Here is an 18,626-nt window from a genome sequence, read left to right as displayed (position 1 = left end):
TCCGAATTTCATCAAATAACTCCTCCAATCGATCATCATCACAAGTCGGCATTGCCTCCGAACCATCGTACTCCAACTTCCTCCAAAATGCATGTAACACATCAACAGGGACCCGAGATCCGTTTCTAGAAATGCGGTGAAGTGAACAAGCACATAACAAACCAAGTGTAGTAGCCTTTACACAACCGCAATCGATCGTCAAGGCATCTTCCGTCATCTTGGCACCTCTTTCGAATTCTTTACGCAATTCACTGATGGCATTCTTTGATATTTTGCAAGAAAGTCTGGAAAATAATCGCTGAATCCCCGTCAACCGCCTCGATCTAGATAACTCCAACGAGTGTCGGATCTCAACATGTTGCGTTTCCATCAAAGAATGAAACCGACTCCGATGCTATCAATCGCCGGTTTCGCGCTATTCAGCCATCTCTTCAAATTCGCATGAGCCGACTCAACCCGGGATGTAGAAGTATTGCCAAAATGAGTTATGTTGTTCGTTCTATACTTGGCCCATTTTTCCAAGTGCGGGAACCATTGCCTCTCAATATAAGCCGCCACTCCCGCCCATTCCCTTGCCAATTTGCCCCACGCAACATTAAACTTATCTTCGGTCTCCGCCTCGACAACCGCAGTAAACAAGTTAAAAGTTACGTGCTTAGCCCAATTATCCTGTTTCGTGATATCAAGTGCTTTCGTCTCCACGTTAGAATATATATGCCAAAGACATAGCAAGTGAGACGAATCTGGAAAAACAATGGGAATCGCGTTCAACAAACCACCCTCGCAATCAGTAACAATAGCAATAGGTTGAACGACATCATTGAGCAGGGCCTTCAGTTTCCGTAGGACCCACAGATATTTCTCCTCCGACTCATGCGTCACAAGAGCATACGCGATGACAAAGCTCTTCCCGACGGGTGTGACTCCAACCATCTCAACAAGCGGAAGACGGTATTCATTTGTCTTGTACGTGGAATCGATCTGTACCACATAATAGTATGATCGAAACATCTTAACCGCTTCTGGATGAGCCATGAACACGTGGGTTAGCTCATCGGTCTCCTGATCAGTGACCCAATAATGAACGTACTTATGCTGAACCGCAAGTGCTAACATCTGTTGTGCCGGGTTTCTCCCATCTCTTTCCTCGACCCTTACTTTCTGAGAACGGTTGTAGATTTGTCGCCGATTAGGTCTTGACTTTTCCGGATTCCGCTGATGTAAACCCGCACTAATAATTGCCGGTCTAACGTGAGCTCTCACTTGGGCATCGATATAAGCCAACTCCTCGTCATCAAACTTTGCAAAGTATCTGTCGCCGTCACAATACAACGTTAAACCATGATTATGAAACCCGGATCTCATCACAAGCTGCCACTTATTCTCTTCTAGTTCAACAACTTTCATTGAAAATTTGCAATTGCACCACGCGGTAGCGTGTTACCCTCATTAAAGAATCGGCATCCTTATTTACGGGACCTTTTCCACCCATCCGACAAACAAAATAACGTTGTCTCAAATTCGTGTTACGACCAACTTTCTTGTTGCTTGATTTTTTTATACCAAACCCGAGTCGGAGCCCGATCTCATATGCCCAATTAAACGCTTCAGTACTAGATGCAAAAAATCTGGTTGTCGTAAAATGATCTGAGTAATCAATACCGTCTCCATCGTTAATCACCTGCGCACGCATTTCAACAAGTTAGTTATTAATTCAATTATTTGCTACGGGACTAGTCGAAGTAAATATAAAATAATATAAAATTAATACAAACACGGTAATAAGTTATTTTTTACAAAACGAGTCGGAAATGTTAAAGATAAAAATTTCATATAAAGACGGTAATTAATTAATTCAATTGTTTTATAATACAAAAACGGCATTTAATTATTTTGTACACAACGAGTCGGAAATAACGGAAATTAATTACAATTATTTGAATTGTCGGAAACTATAAAAAATAAAAAATTTTAATACAAAGACGGAAATTAATTATTTTATACAAAACGAGTCGGAAACAAAAAAAAAACAAAGAAAAAAAAAAAAAAAAAAGTAACGAGAAACTCTAAAACAAAAAAAAAAAAAAAAAAAAAAAAAAAAAAAAAACAACATTGGGCCAGACGAAGGAATCCTTCGTCCAACACCAAGCCCAGACGAAGGAATCCTTCGTCCAACACCAAGCCCAGACGAAGGAAACCTTCGTCCAAGCCCAAGATGAGACGAGCCATTTCTTCGTCTGGACTGGGCCTGGGACGAAGAACCCCCACGTCTCAGCCCAGTTCCGTGTTCTTTCTTTTTTTTTTTTTTTTCAATTGCATTTTCATATAAATCCGTCACAAATTCTATCATAATTCCGTCTACATTCATGGCATCTATCCTAATTCGGGATTCAAACGATAATAAAACATAAATTTTTAACAAAACTAAATCGTAAACTAACCTCGTTACTATCTTCATTGTTGAAATCGTTGTTAAAATCGTTCCCGTTCATGTTGTTAATTACAAAACCCGACTTTTTTTTTTGTTTGAAATATTTTAGTGAGACGGTGACTTGTGTTTTAGTGAGACGGTAATTTCATTTCTGTTTTGAGACGGAAATTGCATTTTGGTGAGACCAATATGGAGTCATGATATGGAGGGCAAACTTGGAATTTTACGTTAATTGTCGATGATATTTAGTAATTTGTCGACGACGTATAGCAGGACCCTTGAATAATTGGCCAGGCGGCTAATGTGCTTAAAGTTGTCGGTTTTTTTACTAAAGCACAAATATACCCATAACTCATACGGAGTAAGTATTTAGATTAACCGCGAAAGTGGTAATTTAGCCCTATTATTTTGCCTGATTGTGAAATTAAATTTCTTAAGTTTAGATTGTAGTGATTATGCCACATCAATGGTACATTGACTTTTTCACACTTATCGAAACACGTTTTGCAACGTAAATATCTTTTGTTACACATTATTAAAAATTATAAAAAATTGATATTCTTATAGCATTCATGACGATAAATCAAACAAGATCTCACATGACTATATTTTGTCTTATAGATTAAGAATAATATCGAAGATTCTCTACGACCATGAATAGTGGCAAAACGGTCAATGTTACCATTAGTCTAGTATGGATGAAGTATTATACAACTGGTTATACAACTTATTTAATGTAGTTGACTTTTGTTATAAAGTTATCGAGCTCTACTAACAAAATTATCGAGTTATGATACAAAGTTATTGAGTTTAACAGAATAATTATTCAGCTCAATAACTTCATAAAATAACTCAATAACTTGTAAAATAGCTGAACAACTTCGTGTAAGAGCTCAACAACTTGAGGCGGTTGTACAATGCTACTATACAACTGGGAAGGGACTCATATGGGTGAGAATGGGTAGTGATAGGTTAATTGTGAGGGTAAAATGGTCAGTTCTAGATACTTGGTATTAAGTATGAAAGAAAACGTGATTTTTGGTATAAATTTTGAAGAAAAATTATCTTAGGTATAAGTTTTGAAAAATGAGATTATAGTAGGTATAAATTATGAATTTAACCTAATTGATAGTAACAAAGGCAATAAAATGAATTTATTCATACTCCATTATAGTATGAATTATAAACTCACTTTTTCCGTAACTGCTACTCCCTCACATCCAAACCAAAGGTAACACTTGCTTTTTGGCACTATTCATGATCGTATTTTTTGATATTATTCTTCATCTATAAGACAAAATATAGCCATGTGAGATCTTGTTTGATTTATCGTCATGAATGCTATAAGAATATCAAATTTTTATAATTTTTAATAATGTGTAACAAAAGATATTCACGTTACAAAACGTGCCTCGACAAGTATGATAAAGAAACTGTTACATTTGGTTTGGATGAGAGGGAGTAATATTTTAGTCCTACTATTTTTAATCATCGTAATTCTTGAAATACGCTTATACTTAGCATGAAATACATTTATAATGATTATATATATTTGTATAACCACGTTAAATATTTTCATTGATTTACCCAATATTTTACTATAACCTCATTAAAAATATTGAAAAAATAAATAATAACTTCACATATAAGCTTAAGTTGAGCTCGAATTCGGGTTACAATGTCAGAAATGGGAATTTGTGTTCGGGTTAAAACTCACATGGTAATGAACTTATTTTTTTTAAGCCCAGGTAAGTTTGAGAACGGCTCCAGCCCGAGTTTTATCTCATAAGCACAAGCCGAGCGAGGTGCTCGGCTCGTTAACACGCATACTAACCTCCCTGAAACATAAGAGTAAATCAAAGTTTCATTTCTTCCAAAAACTCCACAGTCCATAAACCCTAACCCTAAAATCGTCATCAAAAGAAGAGGTAATCTTACATCTTTCTCTCTTAATTTCTTTGATTTGTGTGTTTAATTGTGTGAAATTAATCATCTTTCTGCAAAAACCTAACTTAGAAAGGTTAATTATACTGATTTAATTGCAGAATTTATAGTTTATAATTTAGTTGAAGAAATTTAATTCGCAGATTAACAATGGCGCCACTTCTCTTCGAGGATATCTTCAACATCACCAGAATTGATCCTGATGGCAAGAAATTCGATAAAGGTAGCAAAATGTTGATTTATTGATATGTAAAATTTTACAATTTTGTTGATTTTTGCCTTCTTTCATGTGCATTTGGTGGAACTTAGCTTTAATTGCGTAAAGTTTCGCTTTCGGCGTAAATTTATGAGACTGAGAATATAGAATGTTGATGCTAGTTGCTTACCTTTGCTTCATATTTTATTTGTCGGTCTTTGCGAGCGCTGTAACCATAGCGTTATCTTGATTATACTTGCCTGAGTTTGTGAGTTAGGGATTTGAAAGTGTTTATTGAGAAGTTATGTTGCATATGCAGTATTGAATTATTGATACTTACTTTGGCCTTTGAATGGTTGTAGTTCAGGTTTAATGTTTTTTCGTATGTTTTTGTCGCTGTGTGCGATGTAATTGTAGCTTTATCTTGACTATACTTGCCTGAGATTGTGAGTTAGGGTTTTAAAAGTGTATTAATTGAAGAAATATTATGTTGCATGTGTGATGTTGATGCTTACCTTTGCCTTTGAAAGTTTGATTGTGTGTAATTCAAAGCAGTTTTGAGTACCATTTCTGGTATGTTTTTTTGTTAGTGTTTGTGCGGTAAAGCGAACTGTTGTCTTGATTATACTTACCTGAGTTTGTGAGTTAGGGTTTTGAAAGTGTATTAATTGAAGAAATAATAAGTTGCATATGCGATGTTGATACTTGCTCACCTTTGCCTTTGAATGGCTGTAGTTCAAACTTCAAAGCGTTTGAGGTTAACATTTCTCGTATGTCTTCGTGTCAGTGTTTGTGCTGTAATTGAAGTGTTATATTGATTGTACTTGCCTGAGTTTGCGCGTGTTAGGGTTTTGAAAGTGTATTAATGAAGAAAAATGATGCTTTATAAGCTGCTGATATGATCCAATTTTTGTAATGTGTAGTTTCTCGAATTGAAGCTCAGAGTGATAAGTTCGATGCATACATTCTGCTGGATGTGAACATCGATGTGTATCCTATCAAGAAAGATAAGAGATATACTATTGCAATGGCTACCACACTAGACCTGGACGGAACTCCTGACACTGGATACTACAATCAGGTTAAACTAAACACGCTTTAGTTTTGAAGTTCTTGTAGACTGTCTCTGATTTCAGTGCTGCTTCTAGGTTCTGATGTTTATGACGGATGTTTGTACTCTGTTGTATTGTGTATGTTATTAAACCTCGCACTTTGAAGATACTTGATGAAGACGGTATTTTCCTTTAATAAGGAATATGCTGTCTGCTGTCTTCTGTCTTCTGAGATGGGCAATGAATGTCATAAAACCTGTGGTATCGGCTAGATTACGGAGCTCTGAATTAGGCATTGTCCTCACTAACTCAAATCATGTGTCGAAATTGGTGTCGTGAGTAGCAATCGTTCAGGGAATCAGGGTAGATATGTTAATGCATGCTGAGTTTTTGTTTCTCTTTCTTGTTTTTTACAAGTTTTGATGGAACTATGGAAGGTATCCTTGTTGCAAGTATTCCATATATCTTATTATAGCTTATAGCCATATTAGCCAATGTTTAGAAAACGGGACTGGATGATTTAGCTGGGAATCAGACTGCCAGAGCTCTTGCCTGTCCGATTTTTTGTATAAAAGAACTTTGAGACCGAACCTGGAACCCGTCAAAGCTGGTTAAAATCATGGCTAATCTGGGACAGTTAGACGACTCCGGTAAGGAAGAAAGCTTAGTTGATTTGGCTACCTTCGTCGGTCTTGTAATTAGAGATTTAGAGCTGCCACCCGTTGTAATTGTTATCCTCACATTTTTTTTTTCTTTTTCACTCATGTGACTCTCTCTTTCTCTCCCATCAGTCATTACTTACAAGTTACAATACTAATATTGTAGAGGGGAGATTGCATTATTTTTATAACGTGGTTATTTATATACGGAGTGTATTGTATATTGAAAGAATAATTATATTATGTGTATTTTGATTTCAGACCTCTCGTGAGACACTGGCAGACAGATATGATTATGTGATGCATGGGAGAACCTACCGTGTAGCTGATATTGAAGTTGATGGACAGGAGAAAGGGTAATCTATTTTGCAACTGTTATGCAATTTTTTTAATTTTGTCAATTGGAGATGAGCAACCGGAGTCTGACGTCTTTATGTTCAAATGTGTTATTTAGGGAGATTTATGTATCATATGGTGGGCTGTTGATGTTGCTGAGGGTAGACAAGAGCGTTAGTAAGCATTTCGAACTGGACCAAAGGCTGTTCCTGTTGATGAAGAAAACCGAGTAGGCTTCTGGCTGCAATCAGTTAAGTGATGGACTGTCGAACTACGGACTTGTAATGAAACAATGTGTATGTAGTAGTGGATTTGTGTTTAACAATACTTGGTCTCCCTTAATAGTCTGGTTGTGTTTGTGAGCGGGTTAAATGACGCTAACAATATATTGATATTGCTGCATCGCCCGACATTTAGTAGTTGTTGATGTTGCCGTTGAGAAAAGATGATCCTTATTCTGGTCTAGACACTGTTGTCCGTTCAGTTGATATTGTAGCATGAACCATTGTTGCATCCTGTTTTTGTACCTCATCATCACCTCGGCAGCTTGGTTTGTGTCTTTGATATCGATGGTTTTTACGAACATTTTTCACCAAAGAAACTGTCAGTCTAGTTGAAGTTTGAGATGGTTCATTTCATCACAACGCTTCTTGAAACGTTTTGATAGAGCTCTGGAAGAATCTGAATACCATCTATCTCCGTCTGCTTGATTGAGCTTTAAACACACCAATTACCGAACAATTTGAATGTTATTTTGTACCGATGATTTGAAGCTGGATATATAAGGAAATACTTGATGATGGAAGGGAATGTGCGTGAATGCGTGTTACAGCAATATTGCGTTCAGAACAATAGAATCGTTTTGAGACGGAATCTAGACCATTAATAAGAAATGGAAGGAAATGGAGAGAGGAATAAATGGAGAGAAACTCAATTGATTTGCACTTGGGCCATATGAATACACGGTTTCAGCAATCTTAAATCAAGGCCTGAATAAAAATCTGAGATTTTTTTTGTCGCCTAGGGTACAATCTAGTGGCTAAAATCCTAAAGCTTAAGCTCGAGTATCACCAATTTTTTTGGGGGGTGGTTATTTCTTACGATTTGAGTTTGCCATCGTAGGTATCCGTTATGCCTAGAGCTGGCAAACAATGCCACCATCAGAAAACACAAACCCGACACAAAGTTAACGGGTTTGAGTTGAGGTCTAATGAGCAATTTATGTAAATGGGTTGACATGGGAGTGAAACGAGATTTAATTTGGCGTTTCTAACACACAAACCTATTTATTAAATTAAGTAACTAACCATAAATTACTTTAATATCCATCACATAAATCAGTGCGTTTTTCTTTAGACGGCTGTTTCTCGTCTGAAATAAGACGGACAACATGTCATTATTTTACAATAAAATGTTGTTATTTTCTGATAACATGTTACCATTATTTTTCACATCATTTTCAGGGTAACAAATGACACCTCTAGTCATAACATTTTGTGGATTAAATATTTACATTTTCTTAAAAAATGGGAACATTTTATCTGTCTTATTTCAGACGAGAAAACAGCCCGTCAGAAATAAGAATTTGCGCACATAAATATATTTACTCTCTCCAAACATTGACTGATTGACATGACACAAAAACACACCAGACCGATTCGAAGTTAATGGGTTTGAGTTTACGCCTATGATCATTTATATAACTGGGTCAACACGAACAACAACAATAACATCAAGTCTTAATCCTAAAATGCTTTATTTGGGTTGGGTTTGGGTTTGCGTTTGGGTTTGGGTTTGGGTTGAAGGGGTCGTCACTATTTACAGTGACACGAACATGAATCCGACGTGAACCGATCTATTTCCAAGGTCTAGTGCTCTCGTTAGAAAAAAAAAAAAAAAAAAAAATAAGGTCATGATCAGTCCAACAGTATGATTGCAGCAAGAAAGAAAGAACAGAAAGACTCTCTAAAACCAGAATTCTCATTTTCCTGCCAATTTTTGATCCAATTCATGAATTGAATCAGGTACTTTACTCATCTTCATCAATTTAAACCTGAAAATTTCCCTTCTTTACATGTACCTTGCGCATTTAATACTCTCTTTACCTCAATCATTCGTTTACCTTATATATTCTTTCGGACGAGTATTTTAATCAAGGGTAAACAAATGATTGAGATTCGGGACGGAGTGAGTAACTTAATTTTGGGCATGACCAATTTTGTTATTCATTTTACTGTGTTTTACAAACAGCAGGAATTAAGAAATGAAGTCAGTTTTATCATCTGAGAATTTACTTGCCAAAATTAATCATAGTTATGCTTATGAACTCAACAATGGATTCCCAGTAAGCCCTTTTCGCCTTACAAGTTTCGGGTTTTGCATTCGTCCGCCTCGCTTTTCTGTTTCCTACAAGAAATCAGCTTACCAGGGTAAATGCAGTTTTCTCTTTTCTGATACTGGTTTTTTGTTGTTTCCTTTTTTATGCTAAGATTGTGTTACAGTGTGAATGAGTGTTTTAACCCATAAAAGAACTGTCTCACATTATAAGACGGTCTTATTCTATAATTTGAGTTTACTCCTGATTGAGCTTATTATGCTGGACCCTTCAACAACAACATCAGAGCTTTAATCCCAAAATGATTTGGGGTCGGCTGACATGAATCATCCTTTAGAACCGTCCATGGGTGAACGCATGCCTCCAAATGCGAACAAAATAGCTGAACCCTTATTATGCTGGACCCTAATAGTAGAATATCTTGATTCATATCTTCGATATATTTGCATATCATCACTATATTTGTAATTAAGGGATTATAATGCCGGTTGTGTATATAATCGGATTGAGTAAGAATTGGGTTGCTTCACAAAGTTGTTGTAAGAGTATAAAATCACAACCAGTGAGGCCTTTGCTGCATCCACACTTCAAGCTCAACGGGCATTCGTGTAAGGGGGCGTATTAAAGTATAAAATTGTTCTAGGGTGTCCATTCATCAACTTAAGCTTTTGGTTGAGTTGGGTCCTTGACAATTGTTGAGTTGCATCACAAACTTTTTGAGTTCTTAAAATGAACTTATCGACCTGATTCACAAAAAAATTGAGCTTCCCTTATGGCGTACTGAGCTCATTATCAAAGTTATTAAGGTCCGTTCTAAGGTTATTGAGCTCCTATAAAGTTATTGAAGTCTTATTCTATGTTAGTGAGCTTCATTACAAAGTTCTTAAGTTACAGACCTACTAAGCTAATTCACAAAGTTGTTGAACTTGTTCACAAACTTCTTGTCCGGTTTAGGAGTTGAACTCCTTTGTATTACAAAGTTACGGAGTTAGGAGTCCAGTTTTGGAATGTTGTCGCATAGTTGCTGGTAAGGAAATGTATCCTTTCAACTGTAAGCAAAATTGTAATCTGTCTTAGGATACCAAAATGTTGGTGTTGTTTTGACCTACTGTCTTTCATTTTCTGTGTTTATTCAGACTTTTTGCAATACCTGTGTAATATCCTGACAGATATATTGTGCCTAAAGACTTTCAGGAATATGTCAAGCCTAAACGACTTCTACCCGCCAGGGGGCTGGAAAGCTTAGGAGATGAAACTCCAGATAAGTTAATTTCACGCCTTGGATCAGATGGGTCACAGTGTCTGTACAAGATCGGCCTACGCACCAGCGCCCTTTATGGATCAGGTCTAAGTGACTCGAATGCCGGAGTGCTCATTTGTATAATTGATGAACATGGTAATTCGATATTGGAGAGAATACCTGCCACTCTATGCCAAGACCATGAACAGCAATCTGCAGAATCTAATGATTTCGATCATACCCACTTCCGTAGAGGTTCCCTTGACAAATTCGTGTTCTTAGGACCCCAACTTGGACCGTTACAGGCTATGTGGATCAGTCTCGAATCAGGTTGGCCTTTCTCAATGTTCATAATTACCGGAGTCTGACCACTGCTACTTGTATTTTGTATTGTGTGTTCTGTAATTGCTGGACATATAAATTCACAGTCACATCATAATATCATATTTAATCGCATGCATTCCATTCACATAAAGATATTTTTGGTTGCGTTGATTCATCTCGAGCCTGGACATGTCATATTTCTTGTTCGACGTCTCCTGTTAGTCATGGTAATGGCTTATTTTAAAGTTGATTTCGCCTTCATTTATCTCGATTGTTGTTTAAGCAGACACTGTTGTGGTTTAAGGTTAGGCAATTGGAGATTAGGCGGTGCAAGCTTGACTACTCTGAGTATCAGCAATCATCAATCAGAACATTGCGCAAATGGAGACGTTCAACGCAGTGTCAACTACAAATTTGAAGTAGAAGATGTTATGCTCGGAGAGGGGAGTGAGACGGGAATGGTAGAACTGCGGCCTTGCCAAGTTACTGAGTGTGCTGGGGTTAACGAATCTGAAATGTCAGACTTAGGCCCATCCTTGGCTGAACGAAAGAGAATGAATGAAGAGAGTATGAAAGAGTACGCGGATCTGAAAGTAGCTCAGCTCCTATATGATTTCATCCTAATATTGGGAGGAACCTCTATTTCAGCCATTGCAGGTGATGAGAAAACCGCACTATCATTTTTGGTGGGTGGCAGCTGCGGCTTTCTATATCTACTGCTATTACAGAGGTCCGTCGATAACCTCCCATCCCCTGAGTCGACCAACACAACTCAGATTAACAAGTTCAAGGATCCGCTTCTGTTGTCAGCTTTTGTGTTCGGAGGTGCAATCATATTATTGCTAGTTAAGCATGGCACACCACCAGGATTGGCACCTACAGATATTTTAATTGGAATGCTTGGTTTTCTTGCTTCCAAACTTGCCGTCGTACTCTCGGCCCTCAAACCCATGCCTCTGAGGATGGAAGATAACAAGTGATGTGTACATAACTCCATACCTATAATAACCTTTTTGTGTGAATATAAACAACACTTCCATATTCACGTTTCTGATACGTTTTTTGTTTACAGCCGTAAAAAAAGTTTTATACAGATGGCATTTGACTCATTTGGTCAAATGCACTTATTTCAGTAAGAACATAAACTAAGACAACAAAGTAGCTACATAGACCTTTCTGATACTTAGACCTGAGTCGTCTCATATAATTACTTCTACAAATTGTTCTTTGCAAGGGCCTGTAGTTGAGGCGGTTGTAATCTGGAGAATAAGTCACATGTACAAATCCCCTATCCGAAATTGTATTGCCCTTGTAGCTTATTAGGCACCCAAAAAAATTCTAATCGATCACCCTCGAAAATATGGTGAAGAGAATACCGTCACCCCCAAATGTCTTCCGTTGCTACTCAAATTTTGCATGGCCGCTTTATCTGACCAGAGGAACTTTTTATGTGATTTCTGGAGAATTTTGTTCCGGGACCCTGGAATCCCGAAAAACCGTGTATTATACACTTCAATTTGAGCCGTTAGAGAGGTCGTACCGGACCCAATTTCTTTTTCTCCCTGTTTATCAATCACGCGTCCGAGGTCATTTCAGGAGTTAACCTATTCGATTCAGCCTCAAATAACGAGCATTAATACATTTTTCATGATTATCCCAGGTTCGACGAATGCTGGTTTATGGCATAACGGCACCCCCAAATGTCTTCCGTGCTACTCAAATTTTACATGGCCGTTTTATCTGACCCGATGAACTTTCTATGTGATTTTAGGAGAATTTTGTTCCGGGACCCAGGAATCCCGAAAAACCGTGTATTATACACTTCAATTTGAAATGTTCGGGAGGTCGTACCGGACCTTCTTTCTTTTTCTCCCTGTTTTTAAATCACGCGTCCGAGGTTATTTTAGGAATTAACCTATTCGATTCAGCCTCAAATAACGAGCATTAATACATTTTTCACGATTATCCGAGGTTCGACGAATGCTGGTTTATGGCATAACAACACCCCCAAATATCTTCCGTTGTTACTCAAATTTTGCGTGGCCGCTTTATCTAACCCGAGCAACTTTTTATGTGATTTTCGGAGAATTTTGTTCTGGGACCCTGGAATCCCGAAAAACCGTGTATTATACACTTCAATTTGAGCCGTTCGGGAGGTTGTACCAGACTCTGTTTCTTTTTCTCTCTGTTTTTCAATCACGCGTCCGAGGTTATTTCAAGAGTTAACCGATTCGATTCAGCCTCAAATAACGAGCATTAAACGATCACTAATACATTTTTCACGATTATCCGAGGTTCGATGAAAACTTGTTTATGGCATACCGGCACCCCCAAATGTCTTCCTTTGCTACTCAAATTTTGCGTGGCCGCTTTATCTAACCCGAGGAACATTCTATGTGATTTTCAGAGAATTTTGTTCCGGGACCCAGGAATCCCGAAAAACCGTGTATTATACACTTCAATTTGAAACGTTCGGGAGGTCGTACCGGACCCTGTTTCTTTTTCTACCTGTTTTTAAATCACGCGTCCGAGGTCATTTCAGAAGTTAACCTATTCGGTTCAGCCTCAAATAACGAGCATTAAAAGAGCATTAATACATTTTTCACGATTATCCGAGGTTCGACGAATGCTGGTTTATGGCATAACGGCACCCCCAAATGTCTTCCGTTGCAACTCAAATTTTGCGTGCCCTCTTTATCTGACCCGAGAAACTTTTTATGTGATTTCCGGAGAATTTTGTTCCGGGACTCTGGAATCCCGAAAAACCGTGTATTATACAGGGTCCGGTAGCAAAATTCTCCGGAAATCACATAGATAGTTACTCGGGTCAGATTAAGTGGCCACGCAAAGTTTGAGCACCAACGGAAGACATTTGGGGGTGCCGGTGTACCACAAACCAGCATTCGCCGGAACTCGGATTATCGTGAAAAATGTGTTAAAGCTTGTTATTTGAGGCTGAAATCGAATATGTTGATTCCTGAAATGAGCTCGGACGCGTGATTGAAAAAATGAGAGAAAAAGAAACAGGTCCTGCATTTACGACCTTCCGAACGAAAAATTGAAGTGTATATATAATACACGGTTTTTCTGGATTCCGGGGTCCCGGAACAAAATTCTCCGGAAATCACATAGATAGTTACTCGGGTCAGATAAAGGGGCCACGCAAAGTTTGAGCACCAAGGGAAGACATTTGGGGGTGCCGGTGTGCCACAAACCAGCATTCGCCGAAACTCGGATTATCTTGAAAAATGTGTTAAAACTCGTTATTTAAGGCTGAAATCGAACTGGTTTATTCCTGAAATCGAACACGTTGATTCCTGAAATGAGCTCGGACACGTGATTGAAAAACTGGGAGAAAAAGAAACAGGGTCCGGTACGACCTTCCGAACGGCTGAAATTGAAGTGTAATACACAGTTTTTCGGGATTCTGGGGTCCCGGAACAAAATTCTCCGGAAATCACATAGAAAGTTTCTCGGGTCAGATAAAGCGGTCACGCAAAGTTTGAACACCAACGGAAGACATTTGGGGGTACCGGTGTGCCACAAACCAGCATTCGCCGAAACTCGGATTATCGTGAAAAATGTGTTAAAGCTCGTTATCTGAGGCTGAAATCGAACAGGTTGATTCCTGAAATCGAACAGGTTGATTCCTTAAATGAGCTCGGACGCGTGATTGAAAAACAGAGAGAAAAAAGAAACAGGGTCCGATTTACCTTCCGAACGACTGAAATTGAAGTGTATAATACACGGTTTTTCGGGATTCCGGGGTCCCGGAACAAAATTCTCCGGAAATCACATAGAAAGTTCCCCGGATCAGATAAAGCGGTCACGCAAAGTTTGAACACCAACGGAAGTCATTTGGGGGTGCCGGTGTGCCACAAACCAGCATTCGCCGAAACTCGGATTATCGTGAAAAATGTTTTAAAGCTCGTTATTTGAGACTGAAATCGAACAGGTTGATTCCTAAAATTGAATAGGTTGATTCCTGAAATTCGCTCGGGCGCGTAATTGAAAACCAGGGGAAAAAGAAACAGGATCCCGTACGACCTTCCGAACAACTGAAATTGAAGTGTATTATACACGGTTTTTCGGGATTCCGGGATCCCGGAACAAAATTCTCCGGAAATCACATAGAAATTTTCTCGGGTCAGATAAATCGACACGCAAAGTTTGAGCACCAACGGAAGATATTTGGGGGTGCCGGTGTCCCACAAACCAGCATTCGCCGAAACTCGGATTATCGTGAAAAATGTGTTAAAGCTCGTTATTTGAGGTTGAAATCGAATATGTTGATTCCTTAAATGAGCTCGGACGCGTGATTGAAAAACAGAGAGAAAAAAAAACAGGGTCCGGTACGACCTTCCGAACGGCTGAAATTGAAGTGTATAATACACGGTTTTTCGGTATTCCGGGGTCCCGGAACAAATTTCTCCGGAAATCACATAGATAGTTACTCGGGTCAAATAAAGCGGTCTTGCAAAGTTTGAGCACCAACGGAAGTCATTTGGGGGTGCCGGTGTGCCACAAACCAGCATTCGCCGAAACTCGGATTATCGTGAAAAATGTTTTAAAGCTCGTTATTTGAGGCTGAAATCGAACAGGTTGATTCCTGAAATTGAATAGGTTGATTCCTGAAATTCACTCGGGCGCGTAATTTAAAACCAGGGGGAAAAAGAAACAGGGTCCCGTACGACCTTCCGAACAGCTGAAATTAAAGTGTATTATACACGGTTTTTCGGGATTTTGGGGTCCCGGAACAAAATTCTCCGGAAATCACATAGAAATTATCTCAGGTCAGATAAATCGGCCACGCAGAGTTTGAGCACCAACGGAAGATATTTGGGGATGCCGGTGTGCCACAAACCAGTATTCGCCGAAACTCGGATTATCGTGAAAAATGTGTTAAAGCTCGTTATTTGAGGCTGAAATCGAATATGTTGATTTCTGAAATGAGCTCGAACGCGTGATTGAAAAACAGAGAGAAAAAGAAACAGGGTCCGGTACGACCTTCCGAACGGCTGAAATTGAAGTGTATAATACACGGTTTTTCGGGATTCCGGGGTCCCGGAACAAAATTTTCCGGAAATCACATAGATAGTTACTCGGGTCAGATAAAGCGGCCACGCAAAGTTTGAGCACCAACGGAAGACATTTGGGGGTGCCGGTGTGACACAAACCAGCATTCGCCGAAACTCGGATTATCTTGAAAAATGTGTTAAAACTCGTTATTTAAGGCTGAAATCGAACAGGTTGATTTTTGAAATCGAACACGTTGATTCCTGAAATGAGCTCGGACATGTGATTCAAAAACAGGGAGAAAAAGAAACAGGGTCCGGTACGATCTTCCGAACGGCTGAAATTGAAGTGTATAATACACGGTTTTTCGGGATTCTGGGGTCCCGGAACAAAATTCTCCGGAAATCACATAGAAAGTTTCTCGGGTCAGATAAAGCGGTTACGCAAAGTTTGAACACCAACGGCAGACATTTGGGGGTGCCGGTGTGCCACAAACCAGCATTCGCCGAAACTCGGATTATCGTGAAAAATGTGTTAAAGCTCGTTATCTGAGGCTTAAATCGAACAGGTTGATTCCTGAAATTGAATAGGTTGATTCCTGAAATTCACTCGGGCGCGTAATTGAAAACCAGGGGGAAAAAGAAACAGGGTCCCGTACGACCTTCCGAACAGCTGAAATTAAAGTGTATTATACACGGTTTTTCGGGATTCCGGGATCCCGGAACAAAATTCTCCGGAAATCACATAGAAATTTTCTCGGGTCAGATAAATCGGCACGCAAAGTTTGAGCACCAACGGAAGATATTTGGGGGTGCCGGTGTCCCACAAACCAGCATTCGCCGAAACTCGGATTATCGTGAAAAATGTGTTAAAGCTCGTTATTTGAGGTTGAAATCGAATATGTTGATTCCTTAAATGAGCTCGGACGCGTGATTGAAAAACAGAGAGAAAAAGAAACGAGTCCGATGCGACCTTCCGAACGCTCGAAATTGAAGTGTATAATACACGGTTTTTCGGGATTCCGGGGTTCCGGAACAAAATTCTCCGGAAATCACATAGAAAGTTCCCCGGGTCAGATAAAGCGGTCACGCATAGTTTGAGCACCAACGGAAGTCATTTGGGGGTGCCGGTGTGCCACAAACCAGCATTCGCCGAAACTCGGATTATCGTGAAAAATGTTTTAAAGCTCGTTATTTGAGGCTGAAATCGAACAGGTTGCTTCCTAAAATTGAATAGGTTGATTCCTGAAATTCGCTCGGGCGCGTAATTGAAAACCAGGGGGAAAAAGAAACAGGGTCCCGTACGACCTTCCGAACAACTGAAATTGAAGTGTATTATACACGGTTTTTCGGGATTCCGGGATCCCGGAACAAAATTCTCCGGAAATCACATAGAAATTTTCTCTGGTCATATAAATCGGCACGCAAAGTTTGAGCACCAACGGAAGATATTTGGGGGTGCCGGTGTCCCACAAACCAGCATTCGCCGAAACTCGGATTATCGTGAAAAATGTGTTAAAGCTCGTTATTTGAGGTTGAAATCGAATATGTTGATTCCTTAAATGAGCTCGGACGCGTGATTGAAAAACAGAGAGAAAAAGAAACAGGGTCCGGTACGACCTTCCGAACGGCTGAAATTGAAGTGTATAATACACGGTTTTTCGGGATTCCGGTGTCCCGGAACAAATTTCTCCGGAAATCACAAAGATAGTTACTCGGGTCAGATAAAGCGGCCAAGCAAAGTTTGAGCACCAACGGAAGACATTTGGGGGTGCCGGTGTGCCACAAACCAGCATTCGCCGAAACTCGGATTATCTTGAAAAATGTGTTAAAGCTCGTTATTTAAGGCTGAAATCGAACAGGTTGATTCCTGAAATCGAACACGTTGATTCCTGAAATGAGCTCGGACACGTGATTGAAAAACAGGAGAAAAAACGCAGGGTCCCATGCGACCTTCCGAACGAGCAGTTGAAATTGAAGTGTATAATACACGGTTTTTCGGGATTCTGGGTCCCGGAACAAAATTCTCCGGAAATCACATAGAAAGTTTCTCGGGTCAGATAAAGCGGTTACGCAAAGTTTGAACACCAACGGAAGACATTTGTGGGTGCCGGTGTGCCACAAACCAGCATTCGCCGAAACTCGGATTATCGTGAAAAATGTGTTAAAGCTCGTTATTTGAGTCTGAAATCGAACAGGTTGATTCCTGAAATCGAACAGGTTGATTCCTTAAATAAGCTCGTACGCGTGATTGAAAAACAGAGAGAAAAAGAAACAGGGTCCGGTACGACCTTCCGAACGACTGAAATTGAAGTGTATAATACACGGTTTTTCGGGTTTCCGGAAAAAAATTCTCAGGAAATCACATAGAAAGTTCCCCGGGTCAGATAAAGCGGTCTTGCAAACTTTGAGCACCAACGGAAGTCATTTGGGGGTGCTTGGTGTGCCTGAAAACCAAAGATTCGCCGAAACTCGGATTATCGTGAAAAATGTTTTAAAGCTCGTTATTTGAGGCTGAAATCGAACAGGTTGATTCCTGAAATTGAATAGGTTGATTCCTGAAATTCGCTCGGGCGCGTAATTGAAAACCAGGGGGAAAAAAGAAACAGGGTCCCGTACGACCTTCCGAACAGCTGAAATTAAAGTGTATTATACACGGTTTTCGGGATTTTGGGGTCCCGGAACAAAATTCTCCGGAAATCACATAGAAATTATCTCAGGTCAGATAAATCGGCCACACAGAGTTTGAGCACCAACGGAAGATATTTGGGGGTGCCGGTGTGCCACAAACCAGCATTCGCCGAAATTCGGATTATCGTGAAAAATGTGTTAAAGCTCGTTATTTGAGGCTGAAATCGAACAGGTTGATTCCTGAAATCGAACAGGGTGATTCCTTAAATGAGCTCGGACGCGTGATTGAAAAACAGAGAGAAAAAGAAACAGGGTCCGGTACGACCTTCCGAACGACTGAAATTGAAGTGTATAATACACGGTTTTTCGGGATTCCGGGGTCCCGGAACAAAATTCTCCGGAAATCACATAGAAAGTTCCCCGGGTCAGATAAAGCGGTCTTGCAAACTTTGAGCACCAACGG

General features: G+C 39.5%; 3 protein-coding genes across 3 annotated transcripts; 2 read left to right on the top strand and 1 right to left on the bottom strand.

The window, feature by feature from the left end:
• Window positions 1–369: 369 nt before the first annotated feature.
• On the bottom strand, window positions 370–2,229 carry LOC141621067 (protein FAR1-RELATED SEQUENCE 5-like). Its single transcript, XM_074437782.1, has 3 exons — window positions 2,146–2,229; window positions 1,445–1,681; window positions 370–1,299 (listed from the first exon to the last, which is right to left on the bottom strand). The coding sequence occupies exons 1-3, from the start codon at window positions 2,227–2,229 to the stop codon at window positions 370–372; spliced, it is 1,251 nt and encodes a 416-aa protein (XP_074293883.1).
• A 1,990-nt stretch (window positions 2,230–4,219) lies between these two features.
• On the top strand, window positions 4,220–7,131 carry LOC141619518 (DNA-directed RNA polymerases II, IV and V subunit 8B-like). Its single transcript, XM_074436531.1, has 5 exons — window positions 4,220–4,359; window positions 4,519–4,598; window positions 5,495–5,652; window positions 6,544–6,638; window positions 6,737–7,131. Exons 2-5 carry the CDS (start codon window positions 4,526–4,528, stop codon window positions 6,849–6,851), a joined length of 441 nt encoding a protein of 146 aa, XP_074292632.1. The 5' UTR covers window positions 4,220–4,359; window positions 4,519–4,525; the 3' UTR covers window positions 6,852–7,131.
• A 1,389-nt stretch (window positions 7,132–8,520) lies between these two features.
• LOC141619516 (uncharacterized) lies at window positions 8,521–11,573 on the top strand. Its single transcript, XM_074436530.1, has 4 exons — window positions 8,521–8,642; window positions 8,872–9,047; window positions 10,140–10,523; window positions 10,827–11,573. Exons 2-4 carry the CDS (start codon window positions 8,882–8,884, stop codon window positions 11,495–11,497), a joined length of 1,221 nt encoding a protein of 406 aa, XP_074292631.1. The 5' UTR covers window positions 8,521–8,642; window positions 8,872–8,881; the 3' UTR covers window positions 11,498–11,573.
• Window positions 11,574–18,626: the final 7,053 nt, after the last annotated feature.

Source organism: Silene latifolia, chromosome X (assembly GCF_048544455.1).
Source record: "Silene latifolia isolate original U9 population chromosome X, ASM4854445v1, whole genome shotgun sequence".
Classification (NCBI taxonomy): Eukaryota; Viridiplantae; Streptophyta; class Magnoliopsida; order Caryophyllales; family Caryophyllaceae; genus Silene; species Silene latifolia.
The sequence above is the reverse complement of the archived record's forward strand: the minus strand, read 5'-3'. Positions and strand labels throughout refer to the sequence as shown.

Coding starts and splice junctions, on each gene's coding strand:
- LOC141621067 (XM_074437782.1), bottom strand. CDS start 2,229: ATGGCTCGTCTCATCTTGGGCTTGGACGAAGGTTTCCTTCGTCTGGGC. Junction 1,682..2,145: donor GATTCCTTCGTCTGGGCTTG/GTGTTGGACGAA, acceptor ATGCGTGCGCAG/GTGATTAACGATGGAGACGG. Junction 1,300..1,444: donor ATGCCGATTCTTTAATGAGG/GTAACACGCTAC, acceptor TACTTTGCAAAG/TTTGATGACGAGGAGTTGGC.
- LOC141619518 (XM_074436531.1), top strand. CDS start 4,526: ATGGCGCCACTTCTCTTCGAGGATATCTTCAACATCACCAGAATTGAT. Junction 5,653..6,543: donor ACACTGGATACTACAATCAG/GTTAAACTAAAC, acceptor TTTTGATTTCAG/ACCTCTCGTGAGACACTGGC. Junction 6,639..6,736: donor GTTGATGGACAGGAGAAAGG/GTAATCTATTTT, acceptor TGTGTTATTTAG/GGAGATTTATGTATCATATG.
- LOC141619516 (XM_074436530.1), top strand. CDS start 8,882: ATGAAGTCAGTTTTATCATCTGAGAATTTACTTGCCAAAATTAATCAT. Junction 9,048..10,139: donor CAAGAAATCAGCTTACCAGG/GTAAATGCAGTT, acceptor TTGTGCCTAAAG/ACTTTCAGGAATATGTCAAG. Junction 10,524..10,826: donor GTGGATCAGTCTCGAATCAG/GTTGGCCTTTCT, acceptor GTTTAAGGTTAG/GCAATTGGAGATTAGGCGGT.